Source organism: Triplophysa rosa, linkage group LG10 (assembly GCF_024868665.1).
Source record: "Triplophysa rosa linkage group LG10, Trosa_1v2, whole genome shotgun sequence".
Lineage (NCBI taxonomy): Eukaryota > Metazoa > Chordata > Actinopteri > Cypriniformes > Nemacheilidae > Triplophysa > Triplophysa rosa.
Window position 1 is genome coordinate 4,737,961 of NC_079899.1, and position 25,394 is coordinate 4,763,354.

General features: G+C 45.4%; 1 protein-coding gene across 1 annotated transcript in view; it reads left to right on the plus strand.

Moving 5' to 3' along the window:
• Window positions 1–301: 301 nt before the first annotated feature.
• Window positions 302–25,394, plus strand: part of zmp:0000001267 (b(0,+)-type amino acid transporter 1) — a 30,893-nt gene continuing 5,800 nt past the window's right edge. The window contains exons 1-5 of the mRNA XM_057344039.1: window positions 302–1,012; window positions 1,237–1,370; window positions 1,501–1,630; window positions 15,714–15,838; window positions 17,175–17,262. Of these exons, the coding sequence (XP_057200022.1) occupies window positions 302–1,012; window positions 1,237–1,370; window positions 1,501–1,630; window positions 15,714–15,838; window positions 17,175–17,262 (1,188 nt within the window). The remainder of the gene's footprint in view (window positions 1,013–1,236; window positions 1,371–1,500; window positions 1,631–15,713; window positions 15,839–17,174; window positions 17,263–25,394) is intronic.

Consider the following 25,394-nt stretch of genomic DNA (forward strand, 5'->3'; position numbering starts at 1 on the left):
CGTGGCGATGTAGGACCCAAACTGCTACTGAGCGGACCTTGATGTGTCTGGTATAAATTTGATTGCATTAGAATATAACGTTAGGCATTCATTTATTTATTATGTCAAAAGGCTTTGAGATCCGCATTCGGACCGGAGTCCGCTAGTTGGTGACCCCTGGTCTATGTCATAAGACCTTTTCTTGTGAGGAAAGTTAATATTAAACAAGAACTTTGAACTCAAAGAATTTCCGTTTCTTCATTTCATCTTCTTTTAAATGAAAGATCTCAGACACAACAGTTTTCTCCAACGCTTCGACACCATGAAATTAGCAGGAACTGAAAAGCTGAATCTGAGGCGTGAGCTGGGGCTTTTCAGCGCCGTATCTATGGTTGCAGGCATTATGATAGGTTCAGGAATTTTTATGTCTCCGCAGTTTGTACTGGTATACGTTGGGAGTTCTGGGGCAAGTTTGGTCATATGGGCAGTGTGTGGAATAGTGTGCCTGTGTGCTGCGTTCTCATATGCTGAGATGGGCACGATCATTAAAGAATCTGGAGGGAACTATGTATACATCCTGCGTATCTATGGACCTTGTCCTGCATTTTTTGTGGCATTTACAATCCTGTTTGTGACTAAGCCATTTGGGATTACAGCTATTGCCTTAAGCTTGGCCAAGTATGCTTTGGCACCATTTTACCCAGGCTGTACACCTCCCACTCTGGTAATAAAGTGTATAGCTGCATCGTGCATCTTGGTGGTTGCCACTGTCAACGTTCTAAATGTAAGATTTGCTCTGGTTATTCAGAGGTTTTTTTTGGTAGCCAAACTTGTAGGTCTAATGGTAATAGTCATTGGTGGGATAGTGACACTCGCACAAGGAAACTGTGTCAGCCTCAACAATGTGGAGAGTGCCTTTGCAGGCACAAAACTTAATATCAGTCCCGTTGGAATGGCATTGTATCAATGTCTATGGTCATATTCTGGATGGGTTAACTTAAACTGTGTAATTGAGGAGGTAAAAAGGCCGGAGGTAAGATAAAGTTCACATCTTCTACATCTGCAATGTTATGAATACTGTACTGTACATGCATGGTATGCTTGACATACTGGAAGTGAGGTTATGAAATCAAGGTGATATCATTATGCCATATGATTAAGGTGATTAATGCTAATATTTCACTAAATGAACAACTGCTGAATGTAATAGTTTACTACCACAATAATCTTATTCATAAAGTGACTGCTTTCTTTAAGGTTAACCTGCCAAGGGCACTAATGATTGCTATTCCCATGGTAACCATTCTCTACCTATTGGTCAACATCAGTTATCTCATTGTCATGACACCAACAGAGATGACATCCTCTAGTGCAGTGGCTGTTACTTGGGGGTAAGATATCAACTTTTTTGTAAAAAACATTGCTTGTTGGTACCATTCATAAATGCATTATTTCTGTTCAGATTTGAACAGACATTTGTTTTTATATTTTCATTGTGAATGTACTCTGTTTCTGTGAAAGGAATAAAGTATTAGGAGGATGGGGCTGGGTGATGTCTGTTGCTGCAGCACTTTCATCATTTGGATCGCTTAATGGATCATTTTTTAGTGGTGGACGTGTGTGTTATGTGACGGCAAGAGAGGGACACATGGTAAGAAAAAATGCATTACTAATAATAAAGGAGTCAGATAATTTTAGATTTCGTTAATATAAACACATAACAAACACTGAGAGAAATTAATTACATTTCATTAGAATAACAAAGGCCAACTGAAGGGAGCACAGAATCATTTGATGCATTGACATAGTTGTAGTTGAAAAGGAAAGGCTGTGTCCGAAATCGCTTCCTACACCCTCATTTAATATCCCCCCTTTCAAAATTACCAGTATTGTTTTGCTTGAGGCACAGCCCCCTTATGCTAGCCCCTGTTGAATACAAAAATGAAGTCGAGTAGATTTCAAAATAAATTTAACATAGACCTGTGGCCCTGGACTTCTTCGTCAGGAGCGGCCCACAACACCCAGCTGGCAACATAACACATCTGCGCACTGTTGCATAAACCAGTATATAGAACCACAAATGTGAAATGTTTTTCAGGACCTTTCATGACACTCAAGGACACCTTGCAAAGTCAATAAATCAATAAGCACAGTAAAGGCCAGTACAGTCTAAGCAACAAATAGAAATCAAAATTACATGAAAGCCTGCCTAAACATGTCAATGTAATATTGTAACAAGTTCACTAGAGTCAGGAAGGAAGAGGTCGGGGTCGGGTTGACTACTGCTGGAAGTTTCTTTATTTGCACACCAGGGCCGTACAGAGACCTTTTAAGGGGCAGGTGCTCAAAGTATAAAAGGGGCACATGGAACAAGGCTTTACATTTTTATATCGCGATGCATTCCTTGCTGATACGTAATCAATCAATCAATCATACGTATCAATACGGATGCTTCTGTAATTGATAACGCAGCAAATGCCATGATGCTATTTTGAAAAGAAACCGAACAGAAAAGACTATTCTAATGTTTAAAAGTTTTAAAATATTTTAGTTGCACCCATTAACAAGTCTGGGATTAGAAATTTAAGTGAATAAAGTTTACTGTAACCTTAAAGGGATATTTCACCCAAAAATGAAAATTCTGTCATCATTTACTCACCCTCAGATTATTCCAAACCTGTGTAAATGTTTTTGTTCTGTTGAACACAACAAAAGATATTTGGAAGAATGTCAGTAACCAAACCCTGATAGCACACGTACATCTGGCAGACATCTATTTGATGTCTGCATTTTAATCTGCAAGACATCTGGCAGATGCTGTTTGCTCATCTGCCCTACATCTCTGAAACGTCTGCTGTCAGATGTCATATAGAACTCTAGAAGATGTCTGTAAGATGTGTATGATTTAGAATGGATGTACAACAGCTCTTTCTAAGATGTTTAGCAGATGTGTTTACACAGCAGATGTTTTCCAGATCTCCAGATCTTTAGCAGACATTTTACAGATGTACCTGTGCTATCTTGGAACAGATCTCATCCCCTATTTACTGCCATGGTTGGGAAAATAAATACTATGGGAGTCAATGGGGGATGAGATCGGTCTAGTTACTGACATTCTTCCAAATATCTCAGAGCGTCTTTTGAGGTTGAAAAAAAGTTCAACTTTTCTGAAAAAAAAAACACAGCTTTTCACAGCAAACCAATGATAGAGACCTGTCGTTTCCATAACAACATGCGAGGAACGTGATTGGTCGAGAAGGCTCAAGCTCGAAAAAATAAAATAGCGGCCGAAATGCCCGTTGGAGGATAGTTTTGTATAAATGTAAGTTTAAATTTCACTTTCAGCAACTTCTGATTGCGATAAATAAGTATTGTACTTTTTAAATATGAGATTAGTTATTGCAAGACGTAGGCTACTCTGTTTCTAATTCAAATTTACTTCTGTTACGCTGTCTCTGTTTCTCTGGGCTGCCTTCGTGCCTCCGACGTCATGGCGGTCTGCTGAAATTTGTGTTTTTTTACTAAAAAGGCACCTTTGTCAACTTTTTCTTGTCTGAACATGGCCTAAGCCTGTTTTACCAGTGTTTTGAAGGTACTCTACTGTAAATACTGTAAAAATAATACTTCAAAGTGTTAATAGTTTTAGTCAAATAATATAAAAAGACCAGAACCCTCGACGCCCGTGAAACTTCTCCCCCAAACAGCAAACATTGATTCAAGAAGTGAACAAGCACCGTGTTTATTGTAGTAAGATCGAGACGTAACAGGAAGGAAGAGGCTGGAATCGGGGTATAGCTACCACTGACAGTCTTTATTTTGCTTCTCAAAAGTCCTTTATAGCGCTGTACACGCTCACATTCAAACACTATTAGTTAATATACACTTTCTCTTTCGGCTCCGAGATTCCTCCGTTTGGTTGACGGCTTCCTCGGCTCGGCGTGGTTCAAGCTGCCAGTCGTAGCTCAGGTCTCACTCAACTCTGAATGCTGCCTCGCTGGTATTTAAGCCTCCCAACGCCAATCGCTAGAACAAGACACAGGTGTTCGTCATTTGCGCTTGCCGCACTCATTCACCGCTCGTCTCTTCACTCTCTCTCCCGCTGCAGACTTCGCTGAACCACGCCCCTTCTGCTACATACCCCCACCACCCGACTCAGGCCGGGGAGCCATCCGGCCTGCAGCCCCCCCCCTTGCCGGGAGAGGAAGTTGGCCACAGCCATCTGTGCACCTGGCCTGTGGATCACCTTGAACATGAAAGGTTGTAGAGCGAGATACCAACGGGTGATCCGCGCGTTGGTGTCTTTCATGCGGTGGAGCCATTGGAGGGGAGCATGGTCCGAACAGAGGGTGAATTCCCGCACCAGGAGGTAATATCTGAGGGTGAGGACAGCCCACCTGATAGCCAAACACTCCTTTTCAATGGTACTGTACCTAGCTTCCCTCTTCGAGAGCTTGCGGCTCAGGTACATTACCGGCCATTCCTCACCCTCCACCACCTGGGACAGGACTGCACCCAGCCCTCTGTCCGAAGCGTCGGTCTGCAGTACAAAAGGGAGAGAAAAGTTAGGAGAGTGTAGGAGCGGTCCGCCGCACAAAGCAGCCTTCACTTGGGTAAAGGCCTGCTGGCACCGCTCCGTCCACTGGACCGTATATGGCGCTTCCTTTTTAGTGAGGTCAGTCAACGGGGTGGTGAGCTCCAAATATTTAGGTACAAACCTTCTATAATATCCCACCAGCCCCAGGAACTGCCTCACCTCCTTTTTGGTCTTAGGCCTCGGGCAGGCTGCAATCGCTGCAGTCTTATTAACCTGGGGACGCACCTGCCCATGACCAAAGTGGAAACCCAGATACCGGACCTCCACCCGTCCAATCGCACACTTCTTCGGATTGGCCGTGAGCCCAGCCTCCCTCAGCGACCTCAGGACCGCTCTCAGATGCTCCATATGTTGCTGCCAATCATTACTATGAATGATGATGTCATCCAGATAGGCCGCGGCATATGTTGCATGAGGCCTGAGGACACGGTCCATGAGACGCTGGAAGGTGGCCGGAGCTCCAAACAATCCGAATGGAAGGGTCATGAATTGGTGTAATCCGAACGGCGTGGTGAAGGCTGTTTTTTCTTTGGATACTGGTGATAGGGGGATCTGCCAGTACCCTTTCGTTAAGTCCAGTGTCGAATAAAAACGAGCAGAGCCCAGCCGGTCCAACAATTCGTCGACCCGCATTGGGTAAGCGTCGAATTTCGACACGGCATTGACTTTTTGGGTACCAAAACTATCGGGCTCGCCCAGTCGTTGCTGGACTCTTCTATTACCCCCAAATCTAACATGGTCTCTAATTCTTCCTGAACCACCTTTTTCTTGTGTTCAGGCAATCGGTAGGGTCTACTACGCACCACTACCCCAGGCTCGGTCTCGATATGGTGCTGTATGAGGTTCGTTCGGCCAGGGAGGGGAGAAAACATGTCGGCAAACTCCGCTTGCAGGCGGGCCAGGTCAGTGAGCTGCGAGGGTGAGAGGTGGTCTCCCCCCGGGGCCAGGGCAATAGATTGAGGTTTGACACTTGCCTCTGGCCCGAGATCCTCCTCTGCAGACACCACCGTCGCCAGCATCGCTGCCTCCTCCTCACTCCATTTTTTCAGGAGATTGAGGTGGTATATTTGACGTGCACCCCCCCATCTGTCCGGGCGACCTCATAATCAAGTTCCCCGACTTGCCGTGTGACCTCGAAGGGTCCTTGCCACTTTGCAAGCAATTTGGAGCTAGGTGTCGGGAGTAATACAAGCACTTTCTCTCCCGGTGTGAATTTTCTCAGGTTGGATCCCCAGTTATACAAACGGCTTTGTCTGTCCTGGGCCTGTAGCAAATTCTCCAGGGATAGCCGCCCCAGTGTCTGGAGTTTTGCTCTCAGGTCCAGGACATACTGAATTTCGTTCTCACTTTCCTATGGTCCGTCCTCCCAAGTCTCCTTTATGACGTCTAGAACCCCTCGGGGTTTACACCCATAAAGGAGCTCGAAGGGGGAAAACCCCGTGGAGGCTTGGGGGACCTCTCGCACCGCGAATAAGAGGGGCTCCAACCACTTGTCCCAATTCTTGGCGTCCTCGTGAACGAACTTACGAATCATGGTTTTTAAAGTGCGATTAAATCGTTCCACCTGGTGCGAATCGATTTAATGCCCAACAACTCTTAAAGTTCGCGTAGCGTACGTGACATGAACGCCGTGCCCTGGTCTGTGAGGATCTCACGGGGGATCCCCACCCGGGAGATGATACGAAACAGGGCCTCCGCAACACTCTTGGCGGAAATGTTGTGGAGCGGCACTGCTTCGGGGTACCGTGTTGCATAGTCCACCAAGACCAATGCAAAACAATGGCCCCGTGCGGATCGCTCTAATGGCCCGATGAGGTCCATGCCAATTCTCTCGAAGGGGACCTGCATCAATGGAAGCGGGCGCAAGGGCGCTTTTGGCGTGTCCGGTGGGTTTACCAACTGACATTCACGGCAAGACGCGCACCACCTGCGCACATTGTCGTGAATGCCTGGCCAAAAGAATCGGGCCATGATGTGACTTAGTGTATTGCCCTGACCTAAATGTCCTGCCATCGGATTATTATGAGCCGATTATTATGATTATGACTGAATGCTTTTCCAGGCGGTTCTTTGGAATCAACAACTGGGTTATATCTTCCTTTATTTGAGTGTCTTGACTCGATATAACCGATTATTCTTTATAGCGAAATATAGGTAGGAGAGGGGCCGTTCATCGTCGCATCCTGGGCCTGCTCCAGGGGGAAGTCATCGCGATCCGAGAGGATTAACCTCTCAATTTCACGTGGCCCCCTGAGTCCGGCCCCGCCGGTTCTGTACTGCCCACCTGCACTCAACCTCGCTTCTTTTCCCCCCAAGAGACATCCGCACATAGTACCCCCAGTAATTCAGAAAAGGCCGGCCAATTCGTCCCCAGAATTAGCCGATGTCTGAGGTGAGGACTAACCGCCACCTCTACACTATGCTTTTTCCCCCTAAATTTAATGGGCAGTACCATTAGCGGGTACTTCACGACATCCCCGTGCACACACCTCACCTTAACCTCGTGGCTTTTACCCAATGCCGCGGGCTGAACCAGATTTTGGTGGATGGAGGTCTGGTTACAACCTGAATCCACCAAAGCCTGGTAGGTACCCTCCCAATACTCACGGGTATCTGGTACAGGCCAGCCGGACCAGGGGCAGCCCGTGGCGCGTCGGGGACCCGGAGTAAGGTTCCCACTTCCATCATCGGGCACCGATTTATGAAGTGGTCCGGGTCCCCACAGCGCAAACAGGCCGGCCCAGGCCTTCCCGCCACCCTGGCAGCAGGGAGTGGGGCAGCGGCTTGGCGTGGGGAGGGTGAGGCAGCCGGGGAGTGTGTGGAGCCGGCCATCTCCGGTCCCATGGGTCTTCCGTGCATGGCTCCTTCTCCCTCGATCGGTCCGGCTCCGTAGCACCCTCGTCCGCGAAGAGGGTCTTTTGTTGGTATGGGTGGACGGGTCCGGGGAGCTGGAACTGGTCGGGTAGGTGGCGAGGAGAGAGATGCTGAAGGTAAGGGTTCCCCGATCCCAGTGCACGCGACCAAGTGGTCCTCCGCCAACTGGATGGCTGAGTCCAGCGACGTCGGTCGGTGGCACTAGACCCACCCCGCTGTCCTCTGGGGTAGGCATGTCGTGAACTGTTCCAGTACCACCTTGTCGATGATGGTTCCAACGTCACTTCCCTCAGCCAGTAGCCATTTGTGGCAGGAGTCTCGGAGCTGTTGAGCTAACAGGAAGGGCCGACCGGTTTCCGCCAACCCCAACGACCAAAATCGCTAGCGGTGTTGCTCTGGGCTCCGGCCGACCCGCTGCAGGATGGCTTTCTTGAGCTCAGCATACACCAGGAGATTCTCCGGGGGTAGTTGTTGCGCCGCCACCTGGGCTTCACCGGATAGAAGTGGTATCAGCCGCAGGGCCCACTGATCATTCGGACATCCGCTGGTCTCGGCTGTCTGCTCGTAAAGCTCCAGGAAGGCCTCGGGATCATCTTGCGGACCCATCTTTTGCAGCAGCAAGTGAGTCGGCGTGGTCCACTCGGCGTGGACCCCTGTCTGAATCTCCCGGTGCATCCAGCTCCGGAACATCTCGCGGTCCTCTTGCTGGGTCCGGAGGATAACCTGGAATCGGCTATCCTGATCCTCCCGCAGCTGTAAACGGGCCTGGTGTTGCTCTCGGTGGAGGACCGCGAGTGATGTAATCACTTCCGCAAACGGCGAGGTCTGCGGATTCACTCCACTGGCCGCGGCACTCCTGCTTCCTTCCATCTCCCGGGTTTCGGCACCACTGTAGTAAGATCGAGACGTGGCAGCTTGCCGCACTCACTCACCGCTCATCTCTTCACCCGCTGCAGACTTCGCTGAACCACGCCCCTTCTGCCACATTTATATATTGCTGTGTAGAAGTAACATTAGCTGCAGCTAACATCACATCAGTTAGGTTCAGAGCAGGCTACACACACAACAGCCGTGCATGCTCTTCACGCGTTCTAGTGAAATACTACTACTTATAATAATAATAATAAATACACTAATAAATAAACATGCACACCGCTCCCCTGAAAACACTACTTACCCGGCAGCCGCGAACAGAATGTAGGCTATCCTGGAAATGCGCTAATCTATTGAAGGCGTCTGAACGTGAGTCCTCCCAGATGAGGTCATCAGGTGAAAGGTCATCACGTGAGTCATTTATTTAGGGTTAAATTATTATTAATTAATTTTACTAATAGTTAGATTGAGCAGGCCTTCACAAAATTAAGGGCCAAAGAGGCAGGTGCTCAAGCACCCTCCTCCCCCCCCCCCCCCTGCACGTGCCTGTTGCACACGGTTCTTTCCGTAAGACATTGCGCCACACGCGCTTCCAAACATAGACAAAAATAACAAGCAGTCTCGTAACTTGAAGATTCTCGAACTCGTCTCAGCTTCTGTCTCTGCAGCTCCAGCAGTAGTCGCAGGTCTCTCTCTTCCTGGCTTCTGCTTCTACGCTGGCTTTATACTTCCCCACGCCAATTACTAGAATGGGACACAGGTGTTTGTCATTCGCACTCGCCCCGTTTACTCACCGCTCGTATCCCAGCTCTCTCTCCCGCTGAACCATGCCCCCCTTGCCACAAATATAAAGTAATGTATTTGAACTGTTTTTAAAAGACACTTCACTGACCATGACAAATTGTGGCTAGAGTTTACTAACAACTATTGTTTTACATCAGATATAAAGTCCAGAATCAATATGATACAAGTCTATTTATAAATCGAGAAGAGAAAACATTCACTCTTTGGGCTTAATAACTAAGTAGCTTTAATAAGCTTTTTAAAAATCAAGCGTATAGTGTTAGTTCAGGCAAGTCACGTGAGTCAAGCTCGCATCAGCTGATCCTCATCTACCTATAGAAATAATTAAGCTTCCGTTTAAAATTCCATTCAGCTATCAGCATCTTATTGCGTTGCTCAGAAGCAAATTACTCTCCTCCGTCCCGAACTCCACCTCATATTTAAAATCAGGACTTGATTTTCTGATATTACTTTTTATGAATCTCAGTAATTAAGAACTAATGACATCTGTTTGTTCTGTTCACTGTCATACCGCCAATCTAAACTGTACTGTATGCTGATTGTCAATCATTTTTTGACAAAAGTCATCCTGACAGAACTTTATTACATTAAATACACATTTTACAGAAAAGCACATAATAGGTAGCTCTTATGATAAAACTTAGCCTGTTTGTTTCCATACTCCACAGCTCACTCCAAGTGATTTTGCGCCATTAAATGCCTTCCCACCCCATCCAGCAGCCTTGCTGGGCTTGAGAGACCGCTCTGGGGCATCTACTTGCTTCCTCTTGACGCCGAACCTCATCCACCACCCGGTGACGCTGTTCCTTTGGTGTCGCTTTTCGCCACGTGGGTGTGGTTAATGCCAAACCAAGTCCCTCTATGCCATATTGAACTTGTCCCACGATGTCCCTATGTCTGACGGCTGCCTTCCCATCTGCTACCGCTGTTGCTGGGTTCCATTTCCTCCCTGTCGCTACTGTTGGAGCAGCATGTCTTACACAGGGATCACAGGATTCTTTGAGCGTCGTCTCCAGCCTTGTTTTGGTGCATTTATATTCCTCCACAAGGCTTGAAATGGGAAGGGAGAGAGATCCATTCCCGTAAAGCGCTATGTTGCTAAGGCATGTTTGTCATGGCTCTGCTTCCTTAGTCATGTTTTTCTTGGTCCTGTAGCAGAGCCATGACAAAGTCTTTGGTTATGTGTAGAGAGAAACATATTATTGTCCTTTTGACAATAATATACGTTCTCTCCAGTGTCTTGTCATTGGCTCCGCTCCTCTCGTTTCCTTGTGATCTTTCCCTGAGTGTTTGATTACCCACACCTGCCCCGTGTCGTTATCCCTCGTTTGTCTTCCCTATAAATGCCCTCATGTTTCTTTGTCCTGTGCTCGTGTATTGTATGTGTATCGTGCCTGTCAGTGTTCCTGTGATCCTGTTTTGCTGTTTAAAGAACCCAGTCCAGTATTAGTAAGTGTTTAGTTTAGTTTGTCAAGTTATGTTTAGTTAAGTGTTATGTTAGTTTAGTCCAGTCCAGTTTATTTTTTCCTGTCAAAGTTGGTGTATTATTTATTCTGTTACTGTCGGTTTTTCCCCCATTGTGGGGTTTTTGTTTTGTAAGAATAAAGATCGTGTTAACCCCTTCATCCACTGCCTGCCTGCGCTTGGGTTCTTCTCTCCACGCTCCATTCGTGACAATGTTGGTAGCCCAAGCCATTTCCTCACTTGTGTACTCACCAATCTCTCCAGGTTCTTGGCGTGAGACACCGTGAGCTCATACATTGAAATTGGCTACATCAGGCATGGCAACAAGCCAAATTGGAAGCACCAGAGTTTCAGCTTCCCAGGAAGAGCTTTATTATTGATTTTCTTATGTCCACTGACTGTCTCTTGTCTGAGTTGTTTCACCTGTTCGGCGTCTTTAAGGTCTGCAGTGTACCACCGTCCAAGGCTTTTGATGGGCTTGTCCGTGACCGCTGGTATGGGCTTGACCTTTATACAGAACTTGTCGTTGGTAAGCTGCCCCTTGACGATAGAAATGCTGCGGGATTTGCTGGGTTTGAACTCCATTTGTGCCCAACTAATGTTCTCCTGGAGCTTATCCAGCAGCCACTTTGTACATGCTTTGGTTGTTGTGATGGTTGTCATGTTATCCATGTATGCCCTGATTGGAGGTAGGCGCAACCCATTTTTCAAATGTTCTCCTCCAACCACCCAACGCGATGCCCGGATAATTATTTCCATTGCCATTGTGAAAGCCAGTGGTGAAATTGTGCAACCTGCCATTATGCCAACCACCAGCTGTTGCCAAGTGGTGGAACAATCCTGTGTGGTAATACAGAATTGGAGATCCTGAAAAAATGCCTAAATCAGCTTTGTTACCTGCTCTGGAATATGGAAGAAGTCAAAGGCTGTCCACAGCAGCTTATTTGGCACTGATCCAAAGGCATTGGAAAGATCTAGAATAAGCTGGATCGGGTTTAATGCCTTCTGGGGACAAAACATGGCCAAGGAACGTAACTGACATGGTATGGAACTCGCACTTCTCCGCCTTAACAAGGACCTGTCTGACGTGCCTGGTGTGTTCCTGGAGAGAGGGAGAAAATATTAATATACTGTATTGTCCAGATACACAAAGACAAAACGATTACGCATGTCACCCATCACGGCATTGACAAGGCTCTGGAAGACAGCGGGAGCATTGTTCAGCCCGAAAGGAAATACCAAATACTCATAGTGTCCCATGGGTGTGTTAAACACCGTCTTCCATTCATCCCCGCACGGATACGCTGGTGGCTAAGATGGTAGGTGTTGCGGAGGTCTAGTTTGGTAAATACCCGGTCTCCCTGCACGAATTCAAAGGCAGATAACATTAAAGGTAATGTTATTTACCTTAAATAATCTGTTTTTTGTCATTGAAATCTTGGTAATCAATACAGGGATGCAGAGACCCGTCATTCTTCTGTACAAAGAAGAATCCTGCGCCGACAGGTGAGGAGGAGTGGTGAATGAGCCCGGCTTGAAGCAATTCAAGAATGTATGTGTCCATTGCCTCACTTTCAGGAGCAGATAGGGAAAAGGTCGCCTGGTAGAAGGTCGATGGCGCAGTCGTAGCGGCGATGCGGAGGTAGAGCAATGGCTCATGACTTACTGAACACAGCTCGAAGGTAGTGATACTCCGCCGGCACCCCAGCCAGACCGGCAGACTCCACCTTCAAAACAGGAGACAGAGAGACAGGAGAGGGGGCAGGACCAAGACAAGACACATGACAGTACAGACTCCAAGCCAACACAGAATATTTAGTCCAGTCCACATGAGGATTGTGCTGTATCAACCAGGGATGCCCTAATAGGATGGGAGTATTTGGGGGACCTGAGGATGTACAGCTCAATTCGCTCACTGTGGTTACCGGAAAGAAAGTGGCTTACGTGAGAGGTGATATGGCTGATGTTGGTGAGAGGGCGACCTGCTAGCGTCCAGGCAGGGGTGGTCATGGAGAGCGGGATGGCAGGGATGGCCGACTTCCGAGCTGTGTCCTTGTCAATGAAGTTGCTTTCCACCCCGGAGTACACCAACACTGACTGAGTAACAAAAATATGAACACAACACAAGGGTTAAAAGGCTAACTTTAAAATGTGGATCTCAAGCGAACAGATAACAAACATTAACTGAATGTGCTCACTTCAATGTTTAAGGTAAGCCCTCATAGTTTTAAATATTTAGGAATAACTACAACTCGTAAATGCTTAGATCTATTCAAAGCTAACTTCTCCCCTCTCCTCCAATGAGTCCAGAATGATTTTGCTGACTGGTCGGCTCTCCCCATCTCCCTGGCTGGACGATTGAACTCAGTAAAGATGAACGTTCTTCCCAAATGTCTGTATCTGTTTCAGTGTGTTCCGATTTTTATTCCCAAATCTTTCTTTAAGACTTTAAATAAATAAAAAACTGGAATAAAAAAACAGCCAGAATATGGAGGGAAATACTTCAGAAACCAAAGGCTGAAGGCGGGCTTGCACTCCCTAATTTTCTTTATTATTACTGGGCGGCGAATATTCATTCTACTCTATTCTGGTTCCAGAGTCACTTTGGGCTCTGTGATTGGGTCCCAGCTTGGGTCAGTATTGAGGAAGGCTCTTGCTCCTCAGCATCACCGGCCGCACTCCTGTGTGGACCTCTTCCTGCTGTCTCATGTATTCCTTACGGTACTTCCGTTGTCCGGCAATCACTTCGAATTTGGTCCCAATTTCGGACCCATTTCGGTCTTCAACGTTTGCCATTGGTTTCACCTATTAACCGTAATCCTGTATCCCCCCCCCTCAATTACGGATAAGGCATTTAATATTTGGCAGAGAGCAGGTATCTCGGCTGTTAAAGATATTTAGATTGATAATATTTTTCCCAGCTTTGCTCAGCTAATTAAAAAATTCGCCCTTCCTAATGTTCATTTTTTAGATACTTGCAGTTTAGAAACTTCGTTAAAAACTCATTCCCCAACTTCCCGAATCCTCCACCTGAAACCCATCTAGACCATATTCTTGAAGTATCCCTAGATAAAAAGGGTGTATTGTCTACTTTATACAGGTTGATATCCTCTATTTCTACTTCCTCTCTCTCTTTTATTAAGCAACAGTGGGAATCAGGGCCCGTATTCATGAAAAATCTTTGCACAAAGAGTTGCTCCTAGTGACAAATTCTTAAAAAATTCTTAGAAATGTGGCCGTTTCCCCTTACAATTATAGAAAATATCCTAGTAAAGAAAAAATGTATTCATAAAGTGTCTTAACCCTTAAAAGAGCTCTTAAGGTCAAACATTTTAGGAGTAGCGAGGAGGACTTTTAATAGACTTAAGGGTTTCTTTAGCAGCAGAGAAAATGGACGAAACACGAAAAGTGAGAAGAAATGTGTTGCAATGCATGACAATTTCCATACTTTTAAGGTTTATCATATTTTTTATTTATATTGTTTTTTGTTTGTGTGTGTGTGTTCAACTTTTGATTATCTTGGTTTTGGTTTTCTTTTATAGCTGCTTTGATGCAATGCAAATTGTAAAAGCGCTATAAAATAAAATTACATTGAATTGAATGACAGTGAGTTAATAGGACACAACACATTAGACCGTGCAGGGTTCATGTTTGTGACCGATCATATTAGAGACACGCTAACATCTCCAAGACAGCGCAGAAATGCCATAGCGCCAGAAATAGAAGAAATACATTAACATATTTAGCAACTGGAGAAATGCAGCTATGCAGCAGAGATGATTTGGTTCTGTCACAACCAGTGATCACACAAACAATTACAGCACTTACAGAAACTTATTGTGTCACTGTTCCTTTTTTATCAAATACGTCGACATTAACAGCATGGTAAATAAAAAAAAAAGAATATATATATATATACTGTATATATAGTGCGTGCGTGCGTGCGTGCGTGTGTATGCGTGTGTGTGCATGCGTGTGTGTGCCTGTGCGTACGGTAAAACAGGAAAAAATACATGTGCAATTTCGAACTAATGACCCTATACTTAAAAGCGCTCTTTTTTCCTTCTTGGCCAACCAACCAATTACAGTCTTTAAAAGACTGTGTCATACATAGCAACGGGGTCAGCCCCGCCTCCTCACTAAGATAAAAGTTTTTGTCTTTTCCTTGTTCAGAGTTGCTCTCAGATTGCTCCTTAATTGATTTTAAGCCAAGACTCCTATGTAGAAGTTTTTAAGATAAATTAAGAGCTTTCTTAGAGGATTCTAAGAAGCTTTAAGAATATGGGCCCAGATCTCTGCCTCACAATTGAAAATGAGACCTGGATATTATCCCGTGTCCATACCTCCTCTATTTGTGCATGGCATAGTCTTATCCAATTAAAATTTATTCGTCGAATTTACTTGACAAGAGTGAGGTTTTGGGAGGACGTTGAATGTTGCCATCAAGCCCCTGCAGACTTAATACATATGTTTTGGTTATTCCCATCCATAACTAATTTTTGGATATCAGTTTTTAAATGTTTTTCTTCTGTGACAAGGAAACAGATTGAACCTTGTCCTTTGGTTGCATTTTTTGGATTTTCTCCAAAGGTCACAGGATTACCTGGATGTTATGCAAATGCGCTTGCTTTTTCAACATTATTGGCTAGACGGCGTATCTTCCTCCATCTTTTGATGAATGGCTACGTGATGTAATTGATCTCATTCACCTGGAGTGTTGTCTTTAGTCTAGTATAGTTCGTCGACGTTCCTGTTAAGTCTGTGATTATTATCCCTCTGTCTTTGTTGTTTTACCCCCCCACGCCACCCCCCCACCCCCGTGGGTTTTTTGCTTTGTGTTTTATAATTTAAGTCCTTGTTTTCTTCACATTTGTCTGCATCTGGGATCTCTGTCTGTGCTCCCCATGACAGTCAAATTGTATACAGGATGAAAATAATGGTTTAAATGTAACCCTGAATTATTTTAAACAAGGTCAAAAGGTTGGTGCAACAGACTGATGAAATAAATCTTGAATAAAATCTAGATTTAATCCTTGTTGGTGCAACCCACCCATAGTGTTGATGACAGTATTTATATCAGTTTAAATTTCAAACTCTGCAATCCCTTAATTGTTCTCTCTTACAGCCAGACATTCTGGCAATGGCTCACATGAAGCGGCTCACTCCTTCTCCAGCACTCATTTTCACCACAATCATATCTCTTATTGTGCTCATTCCCGGGGATTTTCAGGGCATAATCAACTTCTTCAGGTACAGTGACTACATTTTTTTTTTCTTTAATAATCAAATATTGAGTTATAACCTGAAATGTATTTCTGAATGTGTATCTGAGTAAACCAATAAACTACAAATTAGTAATTTAAAAAGATAATGGTAATATAGCTTCACTACTTATTATTTCATGGATACTTGATGAGGCATCTTAAATGCTTGTGTGTTAAATTAGAATTTAGATGAGTTCAACATTCAGGGGAAAAGATGTGTGGTGAACAATGTGTAGGTGCCTAGTGGTGCATATCTAGATTACTTTTTAATTCAAAAACAAAAACAAATTCACCTTTATCAGGTGTTTGACCACTAATGTCTCCGTATAGTGTGTGTAAAAACCAGCCTCACTGTAGCATTGGTATGATTGTACGATGTCTGTGAGAGGCATTACAAATGTTGTGTTTTGGGATGTACCAATGAGCAACAAATTTTACATAGACATCAACCATCTGACTCACTGAGGACATCCAGGTTACATTTTTTTTGCTGTGAAAGCTGTTCTGTGTAATACACTGATATACTGTGTGTTTACATACCTCTAAAAACACTTCTATGTCCTCTGAAGTCTTGCTTGCAAATGTCTCCTGGTCCATCTGCTGGTTTTATTATTCAACTCGGCTCTGAACTTATAAAGCATAACTAATGGAAATGATCGCGATCTCTATGACTCCGTTAAGACAGTTCTTAAATTTTTTCTCAAGGAATTTTTGTGTTGATACAATAACGATAAGGTCTAGCTCCCTTACTTTAGCTTTTTAAAAACTGATTGCTTTTGACATTTATTTTGGGACAAAGCGACTTGAGTGGGTCACAAATATTTTGACCCAATAACACAATTACGAGTATAGCAATAAATGTAATTTTGTAACGCTTGTAACATTTTAGCTAAAATGCAATCGTAAATGCCGTTTAACACATCACACGCTAATATAAGAATGTGAAGCGCTTGTTACACAAATGAAGTTTATTGTAAGGATGAATATAACAAAACAGTTACCACACGAGCAGGCAAGTGTGATCATTGACAAATCATATGTCATTTATTTTTACAAAAAAATAAAGATGATCTCAAAAAAATGTATGAGAACTTCTTAAGAAATGTTTGAGAATCCACCTGCTTCGAACATTAGGAACATTCTTACGAAGTTCCTATAATTTTTCTTTTGTGAATCCGCCCCCAGATTTGTAGGGGTTATTTAAAAAAATGTAAGAACTTCAGTAATAAATCACAAAAAAATACAAACACATCATTAATGTAATTTGGACTGAGACTTTTGTTAAATAGCTAATAATCTTGACATTTTTATTTGTGTTTTAGTTTCACTGCCTGGTTTTTCTATGGAGTTACATTATCGGGACTTCTGTATTTAAAAATCAAGAAACCTGAACTTCCTCGGGCAGTTACGGTAAGATGGTTATAATTCATCCAGAATTTATATATTTTTTCATTATTAACTCACCATTGTGGCATTAAACCCCCCATGGCTTTCTTTGATTAATGGGAATGTGATCACCTTCAAAAGGACTCAAATCATAAAAAATAAATAAATGCAACATGTGCTGTATATGTCAAGTTTTGTAGATGCATGCAGTAAGAACAGGTTTGGTGAAAAAATCTGTACAGAAATGTGAATTTAAGAGAAAATAGCAATTACTGGGTCAAGCCTTTCAGAAGTGCTAAGTGAAATATATATGGACAGGATCATGATTTTTAGTTTGTTTTCCTGAGTTCCTGTTTGTCATTTTGTAGTTCTTTGTAGTTTCTTTGATACTTGGTTGAGTGTTAATTATTGTCAGGTGTTCCTTGTTTGCCATCTTGTAATCCCATGTATATACAGTACATCCCTAGTGTTTAATTTGTCCTTTGTGTGTCATTATATTGGGTTAATCTGGTTCTTGTCCTGATAGATATTTTGTTGTATTTCTAGTTCACTTTCTGTCGGTCTCTCGACGCTGTGTCGAGACAGAATGGGGTTTCAACTTGAGAACCTATCATCTCTGATTGTACGTTTAAAAGGCCAATGATCTTGGCGAATGGCATGGTATGCCAGTCTCCGCCCCCTGAATATGGGTATAAAAGGAAGATGGCGTGCCCATTCATTCACCTTTTGTTCTTCGGAACCTGCGAGGCATTAAAAGCTGAGCTTTATCTCTCTGATCTCCCTACTGGACTTTCTACGACGCAGAGCAGCGGACTCGTCGTTTTGTGTGCAACTTCCCCTTGGTGTTTCGGTAGCAGACCTAGGTGTCTATTAGAGCAAATTTCCTAAAAGAGCTGAAATTTCCTACAGCGTGCACGTCGGCAGGCATGTCTTGCCACTGTAATCTTGGATGTGGCCGCCTCGTCATCAAAGCCGACGGGAACAATACCTGCATCACATGCTGGGCAGCATGCAGAAGTAGCGTTCATTGATACGACACGCCCGCACTGCGAGCATATGTCAATCAAGGTATTGTGGTCATGGGTGGCTGCGTTGTCTTTGGATGCAGCCATGACATCATCTGCCTCCCGTTCCGCAGCGGCTGCCAAGCCATACACAGCGACAGCCAAGCCATACACAGCGACAGCCAAGCCATACACAGCGACAAATGGCGATGGTGATCTGGGGACTCCCATGGACCTCAAACCAGCTTGCCCGCACCGCCTTCCCCACATCGCTTGCGGCTTGATTGCCGGAGGTGCATGAGGAGCTCACCAAGACCTGGAATGCCCCCTTCTCGGCATGTTCATGTCAAACGAGCTCCGTCGCCCTAACGTCCCTTGACATAAGGGCAGCTAAGAGATATGTCGACGTACCCCAGGTCGAGAGTGCCCTCGCGGTACATCTGTGCCAGCAGAGGGGTCAGGTAAGGCTCCCTTCCAAGGCATGTAAGTTCTTCGACACTCGTGTCAAAGGCTTACACGGCTGTGGTCAAGCTGCCTCTGCTCTTCACGCCATGGCTATCCTGCAAGCCAAGGCAGTGAAGCAATTGGACAAGGGAAGACATGACCCAGCTGTCATGCAGGAACTGCGCCGAGTCGTACGATGTCCACTCTGGTGGTCCAGGAGAAACACGAAGGTGTTGCTTTCTCGATGCGCCCATCGTGCAAGGCGAGCTGTTTAGTGACAACGTTGATGATTTTTTAACAACAGTTCTCAGCGGTGAAGAAACTCTCAACTATCTCGACGACTGGCTCATCTTGGCTCACTTGCGAGATCTGTTGTGTACGCACAGGAATCTCGTGCTCTGGCACCTCGACCGACTGGGCCTGCGGGTCAACTGGGACAAGAGCAAGCTCTCCCCAGCGCAGAGAATCTCTTATCTCGGTATAGAACTAGATTCTGTCACCATGTTGGCGTGCCTTACCAACGAGCTCGCCCAGTCAATGCTGCACTTCCTGACACTCTTCAGGCGGCAATCAGCGGTCCCACTGAAACTTTTTCAGAGGCTGCTGGGGCATATGGGATCCTCAACAGCAGTCGTGCCGCTCGAGTTGATGCATATGAGACCACTTCAGCATTGACTGCAGAGTCGCGTTCCCTGGCGAGCGTGGCCCACCAGCACGAGGCGTATCTCCATCACGCCTCACTGCCATCGCACCCTAGCCCCTTGGACAGACGTGTCCTTTCTCCAGGCTGGAGTCCCGATTGGGCAGGTCTCGAGGCGCGTTGTGCTGAGGACAGACGCCTCCCTGCCCCCGTGTGCAACAGGCATGCAGTGTCGGGTCGTTAGATGGGCCCCCGCCTTCAGTGGCATATCAACTGTTTAGAGTTGCTGGCCACTTGGCTTGCTCTGAATAGGTTCCTTCCCCTCATTCAGGGTAAGCACGTGCTGCTCCGCTTGGACAGCACGGCTGCCGTGCGGTACATCAACCGCCAGGGTGGCATTCTCTCACGGCAGATGTCACAACTCCTCAGATGTAGCGTCGGTTATTCACTCACCCTTTGGGCTGAGGAACCTGAGAGACATCTCCCGGTCACTGCAGCGGGTCGGCGAAGCATTGTGGCATGAAGACACAACGTCTCATTCCCTCCATCAGGGAACAGAGGTTACAGTCGTAAGCGAGACGTTCCCCTTCAGTCGGTCTCTCGATGTTGTTTGGAGAGACAGACTGGGGACCTACCTTTACACGCCACGGCGCTGAGCCGTATCACGACCTCAAGTGGAGCGACACTGACTAGACTAGCAGAGAGTGGGTGCCCGGCCCTAAAAAGGCTTGGATGGTGGACATGGCAGGCAGCATCCCGCTTCGATCCGCCGCCTCTTGCGAGATGGGCGCATCTAGAAGGCGTGCCTTCTGAGCATCACTACGCAAGGTTGAGCCACAGATGTCTCCCTTGGACCACTATCGTGGACGTCGTCCGACCCAGAGCACCCACCATGACCTTCATCGTGCGAGGGCGGTGCGCAGCTGGGTCAGTCTTCCCATTAACCAGATCTTAACGCTTTGACTTATGTCCCGATGGGTCGCCATAGCATTATGAAAGTGTCTGCGGTGCACCGCAACTGCACTTTCCACCTGGGGGATGTCGACATATCCCTTAGCTGCCCCATCGTCCAGGGAAGTAACAGCTCCTGAGCCCGTCAGACGGGAGCACGCCGCGAACAACATGTTCCCATCTTTGTGAACTCCTCATGCACATCCAGGTCCGGGCAAGCACGGCCGTCATCTCTGCGTCGCCACGTCTCGGGCTCAACCGCCCGGGGGCGGGAGCTCCATAGGGTCTCCGCATCCGATACCAGGAGGTAGCTGTCCGACGTTATGACAGAAAGTTCATCCCCATCACGTTGTCGAGTCTGTCCGCTATGGGACGGTACACCGCCGCCCATCGGGGACGAGCCAGGTGAGCGTGCTGGGACAAGGATGGTCCACGAGCCGAAACTGGCGGAGTGACATCCACGGGAATCAACCCCGCCGCTCGCCGAAGCGGCAGTCAAACTTGCTCGGGAATCAGATGGGGTTGCGGCTACATTCCGGAGAATGTAGCCGACCGTGACCACAACACCTTAATCGACGAGCCCTGCCACTGCATGCTGGAACCCCAACATGCAATACAGGTGTCGTGCCCGTCGGACTTGGAGATGAGTCTGTCATACCCAAGAACACAGCTGCGAGACATCCCCGAAGACATTTGCTCTTTTAGAAATATCTGCGGCTCACTGCCGAGACGCCAGGGGAAGTAGGCTACCGAGAGGGAGAAATCCGCTGCTTCGTGTCGTAAATCCAGCAGTCTGAAGGAGAATTCTCTGAGAGAAGAATCGCTTGACATGTACCTTTATGCAGGTTCTGAAGAACAAAGGATGAGTGAATGGCCGAACTCACCTCCCTTTTATACCCGTATGCACGGGGCGGGGACTGGCGTGCGTGTACCATTCGCCAAAGCCCATTGGCGTTTTAAGTTCCTCTTGGAGATGAGGAATTTTATTTAACACAGCGTTGAGAGACCCACTGAAGTGGAACCCAAAATTCCAGTGGAGAAAAAAAACTTGGGAGAACCCAGCCCCAGCCAGGGGAACCAGTTCTTCTCTAGCACTGCTGCTGCATCTCTACAAGCTCGACAGTGCTTGCCCAACTAGGCTAAGTAAACAAAAAATAATAATATAAACATAGCTAATTGCAGTTGCAATTTTGTTGTGTAGCGGGAATATGTCAGGTCGTCGCCTCCCTCTTTCAGCTCCACCATCTGGACTGGTTACGGACCTCACAACAATGAGAAAAGACAACTGAGAGCAGAATACAAGCGCATCAGTTGCTATAGGAAGTGTTCCTGGTTCCGGTTAATCTAAATAATATAGCGTAATAATCCCTTAGAGCATTGGTTCTCAAACTTTTTAGATCAAGTAACATCTTTTATAAAATTAGTTGTTCCATGTACCACCTATTGAATATAGAAAATGACATGAATAAACACTCAAATTAAGAGTAGAGCTGTGAATGTTTATCTTTACACCTCGTCCTCCAATTCTAATGTATTATTAATAATACAGACACTTTTTTAATTTACCAGCTGTTTTCAAACTAAAGAACGTGTTTTTTTCATGTTTTTTAAGTTAGTCAGCAGTAATAGTGGACACAAAACACTTTTCTATAGGGCACTGTAAACAGGGCTCTGTAAATGACTTATGGGGGATTTATTAACTTTGTGGGGACTTGCAGAAAGACTACAAATTATATTAAAGACAAACTATGTGGAAAGAATATTTAACACAGAAGATAAATACATACACGTATACTTAAACATCAAGAGAACAGCTGTATACAGTATATAACAAACAGAGACGTACACTTTACTGCAGCGGCTTTTGTCAAAACGGCGCATCAAAACTAAATCACAACGCGCTTCATTGATTTAACCTCGAGTGGATGCAGACACGTGTTGAATTAGAACTTTACACCAATAACAACAGCTCTAAACAGTGGTTCAAATGCGGGAATACATAAGAAACTTAATTTGCATGCAGCACGTCCGAAGAGGGAGAGGGACTCACAAGCGTCTGTCTGCTCCCGCTCTGTGTTGGAGCTGTCTGTCATGTGCCTTAGTTACATCAACCAATCATAAATAAAAGATAATTAATACAACTGTATAAAAATACACATTGGCTATATGAGATGTATTCCGTATTTATCAATCATTTTTTAAACATTTTAAATTGTATTTAAAACACAAAATGTAAATTAACATTTCAAGTTTTCTGTTGTGTCACGTACCACCGGGGTCTCTTCAAGTACCACTAGTGGTACGCATACCACAGTATGCAATATTTGCATATTGTATATTGCAATATATTACATATTTGCAATATTTGCATATTGTAGGTATGCAAGGTTGAAGAGATGCGTCTTTAATCTAGATTTAAAATAACAGAGCGTGTCTGCCTCCCGCACATTATTCAGAAGAATGTTCCAGAGTTTGGGTGCTATGTAGGAAAAGGATCTACCACCTGCACTTGAATTTGAAACTCCAGGTATTACCAACTGTCCAGAGCCCAAAGAGTGTAGTGAACGTGAGGCACTGTATATTAGCAGAAGCTCACTCGGGCCATAGAGCTAAAGCGTGTAGTGCCTTAAAGGTAGTCAGTAAGATTTTAAAATTAATATGTTGCTTAATAGGTAACCAATGCAATGTTGACAGGACAGGGGTAATATTCTCATACTTTTTTATTTGGGTTAAACACAGCTTTGCAGATGTCGGCAACATGGTTCTCAAATTACAGATTACTATCGAATAGAATGCCCGAATTCCTAGCTGATGATGAGGGTTTTATTGAGCATCCATCAATAGTTAAACAGTATTCTTTGTTGTTACTTATAGCAGTTTTCGGTCCAATAAGTAACACTTCTGTTTTGTCTGAGTTCAACAATAAAAAGTTGCTAGTCATCCAGTTTTTATATCAACTATACATTCCATTATTCTGGTGAACTGCTGTGTTTCGTGAGGCCTCAAGGAAATGTAGAGTTGAGTATCATCAGCATAGAAGTGAAAACTTACTCCTTGTCACCTAATTATACCTCCTAGAGATAGCATGTACAGTTCGAAGAGCAGAGACCCCAAGACTGAATCCTGTGGCACGCTGTACTGGAGTAGTGATTTGCACCTCATTGTTTATTGCTACAAACTGAAAACAGTTAGAAAGGTATGAACGAAACCCTTCTAATATTATTCCACTAACGCCAACATAATTTTCAAGTCTTTGTAAAAGTATGCTGTGGTCAATGGTGTCAAAAGCGGCACTAAGATCTAATAGCACAAGTAATGAGATGCAGCCACGATCAGATGCCAAAAGCAAATCATTTGTTACTCTGATCAGAGCAGTCTCTCTACTGTGATGTGCTCTAAATCCTGACCAGAATTCTTCACAGATGTATCACAGGTATAAACATACATGTAAATAACAGGTAAGTAATGCAACTGGGTCAAACTAACATGTACAACTGAAAACAACACCTACACCTGACAATGGTATGTGGGGTGAGGTGATGTGATTATATGAAGAGTCCATGTTGATGGGTGTGGCGAGTCGCCCATAGCGCAATCAACGTCGCTTTCATGCAGAGACAAGCGTCAGATGACTGGCAGACCCACCACGCTAAGACACGGAGCTACACTTATCCACACCACCCGGAGCACCCCACTGAAGAGGCACACCCAGGATATTTGAACTTTCCTCACTGGCTGTTGCACCCTTCACCATTGCACTTGTAAATAAAGCACCCTACAGGGTTGGTTATTGCAGTTCTGTGTACGTCTCGTTGCTTCTCACGCCACAGTTGATGGAGAATGCTGGCGCAGTAGAAGTGACGAGACATTACCAGAAGCTCATAATACCTTTCCTTGCGTTCCCAGGTTACCGTTCTCTCCCCCCGACGTTGCGATGGAGGAAATTATCCGGAGGTTGACGGAGATAACCACTTGCCAGCAGCAATTCACGGAGCAGCTGAGCCAGTTATGAACAGCGGTAACCTACCCCTCATCTGTCTGGATGCCTCGGTGGTCAATATGATACCCCAGGAACTGTACAGAATACTGGTGAAAACTGCATTTTTTGGCCTTGAGGAACAGCTGGTTTTTCCTTAGCCATTGAAGGACCTCTGTGATGCTGATGTTCTGCCAGGTCTCGGGAGTATATGAGGATGTCATTGATGTAGATGAAAACCAATCTGTGAAGAAGGTCACAGAGGACCTTGTGCATAAAGTCTTGGAATACGGAGGGGGCGTTGGCTAATCCATAGGGCATCACTAGAAACTAGTAGTAGCCGGTAGGTGTAGCGAAGGCCGTCTTACATTCATCCCCCTCACGTATCTGGATAATATTGTAAGCACTGCGGAGGTCCAACTTGGTAAAGAGGGTAGCACCTCTAAGTTGTTCTAATGCAGCTGGGGGGAGTGGATACCGAGAATGATTTTATTGAGTGCGCGGTAATCAATACAGTGTCTCAAGCCTTCATCCTACTTGGCCACAAAGTAACCTGGAAGCAGCAGGGGATCTGGTAGGACAAATGTAGCCCTGTTTGAGCACTTCTGTGATGGTTAGGTTTGGGTAATGGATAGGTTTTCCATGGGGCACAGGCTCACCCTCCTTGAGTTCGATCATACAGTCCCATGGCCGGTCAGACAGAAGACACTTTACTTCAGGAGACCCCACTTCAGGATCTCCCCGGTCTTCCAATTAATGTTTAGTGAGCCACAGGCTACCCAGGATGGGACCGACTTGATAACAGACTTTGCATTTACACACCAGAGTCGATAAGAGCTGCAAATGTGAAAGACTGATCAGCCACAGCTAATTGTACCAAAGTAGTGAGAGGAATTTGATCTACAGTGGAATTATAGATACAACTCACCAAAGGACAAGGTGGACGAATAGGACATGTAGTTAGAACATGTCCCGCAGCCCCACGGTAGAGACACAGACCCTGGGTCAGCCTCCTCTGCTGCTCAGCTGTTGGTAGACGTGTGTTGCCCAACTGCATGGGATCATCTTTGGGTTCTGGAGCAGGAGTGGAAGGATACTCTGGTTGGTTAGGATTGTACTGACTTAGTATGGATGTACATAG